The following is a 12,035-nucleotide window of genomic DNA, read 5'->3' on the forward strand; positions in this document are numbered from 1 at the left end:
CCTAAAGTGCTACACCAAATACTTCCACATAAATGATTTCAGGCCTTTATGGTAACTTTTTGAGGCAGTAGGCCTATTTTACTGAGAAAAAGAAGAGGTTAGTCTTAACCTTGTGTTCTTCTATAGTGGAGTCACATTTAACAAGCCACATGTGATACTGAGCACCTGAAATGTGGTTACTGTGACAGATTTTAAAATTAAAATAATTAAAACAAAATGGTAACTGATAATTGATTCAATTATGGAAAACTTAAGTATGTTTGGAATAACCTAGATATGCAAATCTGCTATTTCAACTGCAAATATTATGAAAGCTAAACACAGATCAAATATTTCTAATGAAAATAGGGTCTGAATTAAGATGTGGTCTAAGTGTAAAATACACACCAGATTTTGAAAAATCAGTATCCTCAAAAAGGAAGGTAAAATATCTCATTTGAAAATGTTGGGCAGTCCAGGTGGCTCAGCGGTTTAGCGCTGCCTTCAGCCCAGGGCATGATCCTGGAGACCCGGGATCGAGTCTCACATCAGGCACCCTGCATGGAGCCTGCTCCTCCCTCTGCCTATGTCTCTGCCCGCCCCCGCCCCCCCCGCCACCTCCTCCCCCCCCAGGTGTGTGTGTGTGTGTGTGTCTCTCTCTCTCATGAATAAATAAAATCTTACAAAAAAAAAAAAAAAAGAAAAGAAAATGTTATACTCCTTACACACTGAAATGACAACATTCTGGGTCAAATTATAACACTCTCAGAGCAAAGTTCAACAGAAAAAAGTACAGTAGGATATTGTATAACTTCTCTCACAGCCATTCTATTTTCATGAAATATTTTGTATCTGAAGACCCAGGATCAAATTCTATTCTGACAGTATTCCCTTGGGCAGAATTTCACTCTCTTTATTTAATAAGGATGTCTGGAGGGATTAAGTGAAGACCTGAAAACACCAAACCACAGTCATAGGGAAAAACAGGCTCTCACGAGAAGTCTGCTGTTCTCTCCATTCATTAATCATTGTTCATCACTACCACATCCCAAAAGAGACAGTATTCAACCAACACTTTTTTTCCAACTACTACTCTCAAATAATGTTTTAATTGTAGTTAATAAAATGTAAATGTGGATAATCAGATAAATCTTCACTCTTACAAAGCCCATCAGTTTGGCCTGTAATTGTGCTGTCCAATGTCATAGACAAGAGCCTCATGTGGCCACTTACATTTAAATTAATTAAAAAGAAATAAAGTAAAACCTTAGCTCCTCAGTCAGCAAGCCACATTTCACTATCCCTATGTACCTAGTATAAATATTCATCATGAAAGAATGTTGTTTTTTTTAAGGGAGGGAGGGACAGAAGGAGAGGGAGAGACAGAATCTTAAGCAAGCTCCATGCTACGTGTGGAGCCCAAAGTAGGGCTCCATCTCATAACCCTGAGATCATGACCTGAGCCAAAATCAAGAGTCTGCTGCTTAACCAGCTAAGCCACTCAGGCACCCTGGAAGAAAGTTCTACTGGACAGTAATACTCCAAAGGAAAAACCACATCAGTGACAGGAAAAATATATTGTTAAATATAATTCAAATATCATAGGTTATGGTTTCTAAAATCATGTATTACACTAAAATGAAAATGATCGTGATTCTATAAACACACGCACACAGTTCCATGTCTTAAATTATTTCCTAAATAGAGTGAAAGTATATTCACTAGAATTAGCCACACCCCTTTAAGCTAAGTAAACTGACCATTAGGAAAATTCTGAAAAACGTGATGTATCTTAAGATTGGGGGTCATTCCCAGGTTAGTCTGTAGCAGAATTCCAGGCAGTATGCCTCTCCAAGCAGTACAGTTAAGCATATAGCATATCACAGTGATACTGAGCACTGTTTTCAAATCAAAACAACCATAGTAAGAACCCCTACCATATAATTCACAACACATTCCATGCTGGCATTTATGGATCAAAGGGAAAAGAAAAAAGTGGGGAGATTTTTTTATTGCAGAACCTAAGAACCTGGGAATACAGCAGAATGTGCAAATGGCATAAAGAAACTTAATGTGCCAAGAAGTGAGAACTCCAAGCAACATTTTATGTGTAGTCTAGGATTTTTTTTTTTAGAATCTGCAACTCTAGCAATGTCTTGCTCAAATAGGCACTCATCTGTTGACTATCAGCCTATCCTAAAAAACAAAAAACAAAAAACCCAAAAAGCAAAATACTTCATAACTTTAAATATTAACATTCATTTGATTATTTCCAAGCCTTGCTGACAGATACTTCAGTCGGCCAGAGTAGTTAAAAACAAATTTACCGTTCACCTTTAGAAACTTTCACAAAAGCTAATTCTACACTCAAGTTCCTCAATTCTTGTTCCCAATTTTTATTCTAAGTGTTTCGGAAGTTTTCTGCTATTTGAACTGGCAGGACTCAGAAAAAAAAAAACCCTGAGATATCAATTAAAATCATCTTTATTAATTTTGTAAGGGATAAAAATGAGAAGTTAGGAGATATTCTGGAAGAGGTTACTGATTGGGGCTCTGAGCAATGAATCATCATCTGGAGTAGCAAGCTTAACTTTGGGCATGACGTATTACTACAAAAAATGGCTGAATTTTTCAAATACATTTGCAAAGCTGCTTTATACTCAAATCTTCAAATTATTTCAGAAGAAAATGGTCTCACTTGAGTATGTGCAGAAACTCAGAAATCACACCCATATTAAATCTGTCTTCAATTAGTGACAAGGCTGGATTCCAATCTTTGGGATTATTTAACAATTGTCTCCTCTTTAATAAAAATGAAAAGCTACTGCCCAAACCACCACTAGTCAAGAAAGAAGGTTTACTAATGGGATATACCTCTGCCTTGTAAACACAACTGTACCTGCCATTTATAATTTGTAAACATTCTGTCTGCAGAAAGATATTTCAGAAACACTCTAATGTGAGGATGAGCCTGTTTTCACCTCACACCCAAAAATATCTTTCTAGCCTTCTACGTTCATTTACACCCCACTTTAACAGAAATAACCACAGCAATTAAAACCTGAATTGAGCAAAAACAGTAACTTCTGTGTCCACTCCCTCATTTAACATTTTTAAACCTTTTTTAAGTGCTCCATTACTTCAGACGAGTTATCTGAAAACTACAGATGACTGAAGTGCTTTACTTATTTTTTAGATTCCTTACATTTTAAGACTTAAAGGTAAAAAATTTTCTTGCTCATGCAAGCCAAGAGAATACCTGTAAAGAAATGAGGTTGTTACCATAGTCTGAATATTCATATTCAACCTTTTTATTAACAAGAATCCTTTATGTGTATCACCTGGAGAAAGTAAATAGTCTTCAATGATAAGGTGTCCAATAGGTCACTAATGTTAATATTATGTCAAATCGTTGCATCTTTCATCATTATGAATTTAGGCCTTCAGAAGACTGAGCTGAGGCTGGCCTCTTTAAGGGAATATTTGGGAAGAAAGCAAATTAATATGAATAAATTACTGCAGCCAAAGTAAAACCAGGATTGGTGAACTAAGAAAAAATCAGAAGCTCACAGAGGCTTAATTCAGTCAAGCCCTCCAATGATCATCTGCTTCGGCCCGCTGCAGGCACACTGCCAGATAAGACAGTATGTTGCCTACAGGAAAATGCACCATGGGAAAGAACTCTAGAACCTACTAAAAGGAAGCCAATTACAGACCAAATAACTTTGCATGTCTCAGAGCAGGTGTGCTCTATCTCCAGGGCTCGGTTCAATTCCATGCAATCCTGAGGGAGGTACTTACACCAAGCCCACAACTATCTAGTACACTCCAGCAGACCCCGAGATAACCTCTTGATAACTCTTTCCTACCTCCTAAAACGAAAGAGGGAATAAAAGCCACACCATCCCTAGAGAAATAAGGGGAAAAAAAAAAAAAAAAAAAGAATACCCCTAGGGACCTTGACCCCACGCACTCTGAGACTGACACCGCCCTGAGAAATAAGTTCCCCCATTCTATCCTCCTTCTGTTCCTTCAGTGACCTTCTGTTCCTACTGCCTCGGGGAAGGCAAGAGGCTAGTCGCCGCCGTACCCACAGCCCCCAGGGGAAGGTGCCTTTCCCAGTAGAGAGCCGCAGAGGGAGGAAGAAAAAAGGTTGCTCCTCCCCAGCCCACCCGCCCCACAACTGTTGGGTGCAGATACGAAGGGGAAAGGGTAAGAGAAGAGCAATGGTAGGTGACAGCTCTGCACTGGCCTAGGAGGATGAAAATCCTTGCTCTGGAGGACATGCGGAAGAATTGCCCCCGCCCGCCCAATCTACACAAATGAATGAACTGAATAAAACGGCGAAAGGGGAGGGAGTTAGAATGCGCAGTTCTTATCACCCAGGAAGTGAAAAGAGGCCCTCGAACCCAGGCCTGGCCTCGCTGCCCTTTGCACCCCGACTCTCGTCCTTTCTATCCAAGCCCCACGTCGTTAACCCTTAAGCTTTCCAAGATAGCGCCCCCGTCCTCCACCTACCCCAAGCACCAATACCCACACCCCTCCCATCCTGCTCTTTCTACTTGGGCCCAAACTCCGGCTCCTTCCTTCCTATCACCCTCTCCACAGCCCTCACTGGCCCGGGCCCGGCCGCACCTGGAGATGCTCCTGAAAACGAATTGGCAGAATCTGGGCCATGGCGCTGTCGGGGTGTATGGTCTCCTCCTGTCACTGGGGCTGCGGGGCAGTGGCTGCCCGGGCTCTCCAAGGGAGAGGAGGAGAAGGGGGAGGGGGGAGGCTGGGCTCAGCAGGATACTCTCCGGGGACGCAGGAAACTGGCAGGCAGACGAAAGAGCTCGGGTCGGGGGCGGAGGCTCCAGGGTCCGGGAGAGCCGCAATGGCGGAACCGGGCGCAGCGCAGACTCCGGAAACGGCTGAGCCTTGCGGAGGGATCCCGACGACAGAACTCCGCCCAAGTCACCTCACCCCCTCCGTCTTATGTACCCCTCCACGGAGTGCCGCGGTGCAGTGGGGCGCAGGAATTCGGGGCGCAGTGCGCCGAGAACCTCGCTTGCTGCTGCGCTACGAGGGTAAATTAGAGGACTCAAAGGGACTACTTTTTTGGACTCATCACTTTCCCCAGCCTCCTGCTTTTCCTCCCCCCGCTTTTTTTTTTTTTTTTTTTTGCATTTTGCCACATCATGCGACTAGCAGTGAGCGACGTCATTTCCGTGGGCGCTTCGGTCCCACCCACGCACTTCCGCGTGCACGTGATGCTGGTCGGGAAGGGTCGGCTGACTGCTGCCAGAATACAGAGCGAGTTCGGGGGAGAGGCAGTCTCTCGGGAATGGCTGTGGCTGTTGGGCCGCGTCGGGGCATAGCGGTGCTATTCCCATACCCTGTGGGCCCTGCCTATTTAAGCGGAGCCCCTCACGAAGAGGACATGGCTTGGGCAGGTGGGCCCAGCCGCCCGCCCTCTCCGTGACTCAGGGAAACGGCCTCCTAGCAGAGCGCTTTCCTGGCAGCCGGCTGCAGCATTCCTCCCCCGCCTGCTTTCGTACCGTGGGTGGTTTCTTACGTCTCAGGGTGGAGGAATGAGATGGGGTTGGAGATCTCCCCTGCCCTTATGCACACCCTTCTGACGCTTAGAGAAGCTGACGGTGGGATTCTAACTAGAACCAGCAGTCTCTTTGTATGTTACCTAAATAATTGGCTCAAAGGACAGTGAAGGCCGTTTATGAGGTGTCTCGGCTGGCTTGGCGATAGCTTTCTTATTTCTGCGGACATTTTGGCCGACATGTATGTGATACGGGTCTAGGTTAGTATAGAGACCTTGAGTACCTCGTAAATACTACAGAATGGGGCCAAAATTGTGGCAGGCAAAGTTTTTTAGCGACAGCAAATAAGGAGTCAGAGATTTCGATAATGAGTTTAAGGGGGTGGTTTGAAACCTCTGAGGTTCTTCTAAGGTGTGGCTAAAAACATTTTTGGAAAACGGGGTTAACTATTAGCGGTGTATTTCAGTGGGACCACTTTCACATTGCCAGTTAATTAGCAGTATTTGGGAAAGTAAGTACTTCAAAGCTGGAGAATCTTGTCTTCCAACAGCATTAAGATAACTACAATATTCATTATCAATTAATAACCTTTCCAGTGCTTTATTTCTAAGGTGTAAGCTGTAGTATTTCATTATTAACACAAATGCAATAAAGAATACAAGAATTTAGTTCTGCGCCTTTCATCTTTATAACAGATGTTATTTTTCCAGAAAGATCTTGAGGAAAAACAAGTACACTGTAATCCTTTTTATTTATTTATTTTTTTTCACTGTAATCCTTTTTAGTGCCCTTTTCAATTAAACATAAAACCCTATTAGGTGTAAAATAATTTTGTGTGTTAAGCAATTTTGCTTAGAGAGGTTTGCTTAATCATTTAAATTGCTTTTAATGTTTTTCCCAAAATATATCACACGAATTGAGAAGAATGTTTGGCAGGTAAGAGAGGAGACAGAAGACTGTTCTGCAAAGAGTAAGAGTATTTATGCTAGGCAAAATTGCGTTTTGTTTTATTAGGCCAAATGCTTCAAGATGTTCTGTATTCTGCGACATTTGAAATAACCTTTCTAATTTCAGTTTAATAGCTGCTTTCAATCCTTTTTGGAATTAGAAAAATTCTAAGTTAAAAATCTAAAGGTGTTATTGTTTTACTACAGTAAAAGTAGTAGCTTAATCAGGTTACATATCTAATCTCAAAATCTGGGATACAAGAGCTGTATCTTGAATGGATCACCAAAATTTTCTTTAATTTGTTAATAATTGTCGTGCATTTTCATAGAGACCTGTAATTTTAAGTACATTTAGAATTCCCAAAGCAATTGATTTTAGCTTGGATCTTTGAATGTGTGGACTGGACTATCTAACCGAAAGTGCACTGAGGTTCTGTTAATGACTGCTGTGTCATCACACATAGAAATATAATAAATGCATTGTTTTCAGAAGTCATTTAGACAGAAGAAAAATAGATTACAATTTACCAGTTCATTTTTAACACTGTATCCTTCAAATCAATAAATCCAAAATTTTTCAAGAGGAAAAATGATCCAGAGGATAAACATTAAAACCCAAACCTGTGCATTCTAAAGATCAATAATTTGGGCTGAGGTAATAAAGAGAGCTTTTCATGGCAGTAAGCTGTTCCTGCTAATGGTATCAAGACAGGAAAGGTTTTCCCTTGGTTGAGAAGTCCTGAAGGCTGAGTCACTGTTCCCATTTACCTGAGCAATAACCAAATGGCTTTGTTTTCAGGTGCTATCTTAAGTTAGAGAAGATAAACTTGTAAATCAGATAACAAAAATGCTGGCTTGGGGGGGGGGGGGGGGCGTTTTCCTAACTATGACAAAGTCTTTTAATGTATCTTCTTCTTTTTTTTTTTAAAGATTTTATTTGACAGTGAGGGAACATAAGCAGGGGGAGCAACAGAGGGAAAGGAAGAAGCAGGCTTCCTGCTCAGACGGGAGGCCTGTGTGGGGCTCCATCCCTGGACCTTGGGATCATGACCTGAGCTGAAGGCAGATGCTTAACCAACTGAGCTACACAGGCACCCCTATATCTACTGCTATTAATGTAGTATCATCCCAGCTATTAGTTTCAGAAAATGTTTTACTAAGTAGCCATATTAATACAAATAAATGGTCAAATTCTTCCGATTTTAAGCTATTTTAATCAGAATATTCAATAGTAGTTCCTCACTCTGAGTCACAGCAAGTACCATTAGCAAAAACTGCATTGCTCATATGCTATTTTGAGGAGTGTCAGTTTCTCAAAAACTTGAACAAGAAACTGTTATTCTATCCCTAATTTTATATTTAATGCCAGGAAATACCATGTATATACAATGTAAAATATAATATTATGATGTTTTATATAAAAAAAATTATATATAAAACAACCAGTGAGAATGACACCTCAGAACATTCATTGGATTCCTTGATAGTTGTTTAAGCAGCCCCCAAATTAAGGCCCCTGCCTTTTAACTTGACCTTTTAAAAACAGCATGAGCCACCAAGTAAAGGTATTTCTCAAACATCATGAGATTAATTTTATTTTTTATTTTTTTAAATATTTTACTTATTTATTCATGAGAGACACAGAGAGGGAGAGGCAGAGACACAGGCAGAGGGTGAAGCAGTCTCCATGCAGGGAGCCCGACTTGGGACTCGATCCTGGGTCTCCAGGATCACACCCTGGGCTGAAGGCGGCGCTAAACCACTGAGCCACCTGGGCTGCCCGAGATTAATTTTAAAGCAGAACTTCAAGCCTAACCCACTGTACCAATGATTTAAAATTCAGATTTTAATGAACCAAGAGGGATATACTTTAGCATTTATCCAATAAGTGGTTTTGCCACTTAAACAGCAGCTTTGAAACATCTCAGCCCCCAAAGGCCACTGATATGAATCCCACAGGATTATGTAAAAAGCAGCATATCAAATACACTGACTCAGGTTATCAACCTATAGTGCCCGCTTTATTTTGGCCCTGGACAAGAAACTGATTAGGTCAAAGGTCACTTGAAAAGAAACATTTACAAAGCCATAACAATTTTTCATGGCCTTTTTAGTGTGAGATGGACCTAAATTTATACTCAGTATCATTCACTACTCAGGCTTATTCTAAATCTAATTTATGTAGACAAGTTTTATAATGTATCATGGATGGCAAATAAGATCTATAATGAATCTTTATTCTGTGTCAGGATTGAGCATGTTCCAAGTGAATACCCCAGACTAGCCCTGTGGGATTACAATCTGGAATTCAGTCATATAGGCCCCTCCCATGTTGTCTAAAGGTTAAATCAGATTCCAGCAAAAGAATGAAGTTGGCTCATAACATTACCTTAAGTCATCTCAGAAAAGTTGGTTCAAATACAGAACATTGTGGACAGAAAAACCAGAAGAGTTACAACCCTGCTGATCAATAGGGAGTCAGGTGTCATGTCACAATATCCCTTTCATATCCAAAAATTAAAGTCACAACAAGCTTGAGAAGACCTATACAATCAAGGAATGATGAGGATCAGGGTGTTGGAATGATTTTTATGAACTACTTTTTCCTTCCTTTCTAAATACGCAGAACTGTCTCTATTCATTTCCTAGGGTTATTACTGTCTCCAAAGAAAAGCATGACCCATCTCTTAGCAATCTTAAAGTTTTGTCACACTCCAGATAGTTCTACTAATAGCAATGCACGTATGCAGCACGTATAGCGTAAACTCTCAGAACAGAATGGTTAAAAACCAAAATCTGGTAGACAAGGTTTTGATTAACTCAATAATAAAATTTCAAAAAAAATAATAAAATTTCAAGGAAGTATAATCTAATTTATTTGATCAACAAATGCCTTTCAGTATATACAATGAAAAATTAAATAATGTTAAAATCTTTTGATTAAGCAATATTTATTTATTTATTTATTTATTTATTTATTAAAAGATTTTATTTATTCATGAGAGCCACAGACAGAGGGAGAAGCAGGTTCCATGCAGGGAGCCCAACGTGGGACTCGATCCCAGGACCCCAGGATCATGCCCTGGGCTGAAGGCAGTGCTAAACCACTGAGCCACCCAGGCGTCCCAACAATTTTTTATATGAGGAAAGCAATTCTGAATTTTAAAGTCCTCAGGTTCATCACTGTGAGTTTTTATAAGTATTCCTACATATGTAGCCTGATCTGAGTATGTGCCAAATTTAGGATACACTACGAATTACTTTTTAAAAAATGACTTACCTTAATATGACATGACTGATAAAAGTGGATTATATAAAATGAACAAAAACCTGGTTATTTCCTTTTCCTGGTTGCTTTTTATTCCAAGTAACTGTGAGTTTAATGTTGTACAGTGTACAACTACAGAACTACTCATTCCGTAACATTCCAGTAAAGAAAAATATATAGCACTCATACAAGCCTACCTCATTTATTGATTTCAGTTTCTTTTTCTTGGGCACCTGGGTGGCTCAGTCAGTTAAGCTTCTGCCTTTGGCTCAGGTTATGATCCTGAGTCCTGGGATAGAGTCCCACATCAGGCTCCCCGCTCAGCTGGGGGGCTGATTCTCCCTGTTTCTCTGCCCTCCCCCTGCTTGTGCCCTCTTAATCTCTAATAAATAAATACAATCTTTAAAATCTTTTCCTTTTTGGAGCCAGCTCTGTTAGCACCAAGAGGCATGAAATGCCTCTTGAAGGTAAAAATAAAAAACTTGATAAAGACAGCCCTTTACCTTCTATTTTGAGGCTATCTAACTAAGCCATCAAATCAGATGTAGAGATGAGATTATACTCATTTCTCAAGAAGGCTTAAAAATTCATTTCTTGAAAGGTAATTAAATGGAATAGCAGAATGGCACACAATGTCAATCTCTAAGTACTATATGCTATAAAAGGATAACCCAAGTCCAAACTCACTTTCAGGGCAGCCCGGGTAGCTCAGTGGTTTAGCACCGCCTTCAGCCCAGGGTGTGATCGTGGAGATCCGGGATGGGGATCGAGTCCCATATCGGGCTCCCTGCAGGGAGCCTGCTTCTCCCTCTGCCTGTGTCTCTGCCTCTCTCTCTCTATGCCTCTCACGAATAAATAAAATCTTTAAAAAAAAACCCTCATTTTCAAATTTTTTTGTCTACAAGGGGCTCCCTGCAGGGAGCCTGCTTCTTCCTCTGCCTGTGTCTCTGTCTCTCTTGGTGTCTCTCATAAATAAATAAAAATCTTTAAAAAAATAAAAAGTTGAATGTTTTACTGACTGAGCCAGCCAGGCACCCCAGCTATTATGCATTTTCTTTTTTTTTTTTTTTAATTTTTTATTTATTTATGATAGTCACAGAGAGAGAGAGGGGGGCGCAGAGACACAGGCAGAGGGAGAAGCAGGCTCCATGCACCGGGAGCCCGACGTGGGATTCGATCCTGGGTCTCCAGGATCGCGCCCTGGGCCAAAGGCAGGCGCCAAACCGCTGCGCCACTCAGGGATCCCTATTATGCATTTTCAAAGAAAAGAATCACATTACTTGTCCAGATAAAATCTACATGTTTCTTAACCTAATATTACTTGGTTCTCAGCTAATCTATAGGAAATGAGATAGATTAATCCAAAATACAGCATAACACCCAGTTTGGTGCCTTTTGTATATGACAGATATTTATAAATGATTGTTGTGCTAGTTCCTGGTATGACTAGTGACAACATAAGTTGGCCCTGAGCCTTGAATTAAATAGCTGGTATAGTCAATAAATGTTATAATAGCTTAAGAAGTAGGATAAATAGATTATAAGCTGAGTTAGGCAGAGTAGGACTTGGACTAGAATAAGAAAGGAGATGGAGCTTGTGTGATTGGGAGAGGAATCAGAGCTATACTATGGAAAGATTATTAGTGTCATCTTGGGGGGCTTTTTTGAAGTATTTTTCAGTTTCCAGTAAGTTGAGCTAACACTAAGTAGGTCAAATGAATAATTTGCCACTCATTCTCAGATGCAGGACTCAATCCCCAGACCCCAGGATCACAACCTGAGCCAAAGGCAGATGCTCAACCACTGAGCTACCCAGGCACCCAAGCATGCAATTCTCGATCTCAAGGTTGAGTTCAAGCCTCACATTCGGTGTGGAAAAAAAGCGGGGAGGGCTCAGTCAGTTAAACATCCAACTCTTGGATTCAGAGCTCAGGTGGTGATTTCAAGGGTCATGAGATCAAGCCCTGCATTGGGCTCCTCACTCAGTGGGGAGTCTGCTTGAAGATTCTCTCCCTCTGCCCCTCTCCCCACTCACTCTCTCTAAAATAAATAAATCTTTTAAAAAAGAGTTGAAAATGGATGCTCGAATGGCTCAGTGGTTGAGCATCTGCCTTCGGCTCAGGGTGTGATCCCGGAGTCCCAGGATTGAGTCCCACATCGGGCTCCCTGCATGGAGTCTGCTTCTCCCTCTGCCTGTTTCTGCCTCTCTCTCTGTGTCTTTCATGAATAAATTTTTAAAATCTTAAAAAAAAAAGTTGAAAATATTTAATAGTTTCCCAAGAGAATTTTGTATTATTAATATTT

At 40.9% G+C, this 12,035-nt stretch overlaps 2 protein-coding genes across 4 annotated transcripts in view; one reads left to right on the forward strand and one right to left on the reverse strand.

Moving 5' to 3' along the window:
* The window catches only part of CLTC (clathrin heavy chain), a 66,547-nt gene extending 61,422 nt beyond the window's left edge, over positions 1-5,125 (reverse strand). For 2 of the 3 annotated variants that reach the window (XM_072779701.1, XM_072779699.1), the window contains exon 1: positions 4,615-5,125. In XM_072779701.1, the coding sequence (XP_072635802.1) occupies positions 4,615-4,656 (42 nt within the window). In that variant the 5' untranslated portion in view covers positions 4,657-5,125. The remainder of the gene's footprint in view (positions 1-4,614) is intronic. The other variant, XM_072779702.1, reaches the window with a different exon arrangement.
* LOC140606396 (uncharacterized) lies at positions 3,710-8,112 on the forward strand. Its single transcript, XM_072779738.1, has 2 exons — positions 3,710-5,776; positions 7,394-8,112. Exon 1 carries the CDS (start codon positions 4,655-4,657, stop codon positions 5,441-5,443), a length of 789 nt encoding a protein of 262 aa, XP_072635839.1. The 5' UTR covers positions 3,710-4,654; the 3' UTR covers positions 5,444-5,776; positions 7,394-8,112.
* The last annotated feature ends 3,923 nt before the right edge of the window (positions 8,113-12,035 follow it).

This window comes from Canis lupus, chromosome 16 (assembly GCF_048164855.1).
Source record: "Canis lupus baileyi chromosome 16, mCanLup2.hap1, whole genome shotgun sequence".
Taxonomy (NCBI): domain Eukaryota; kingdom Metazoa; phylum Chordata; class Mammalia; order Carnivora; family Canidae; genus Canis; species Canis lupus.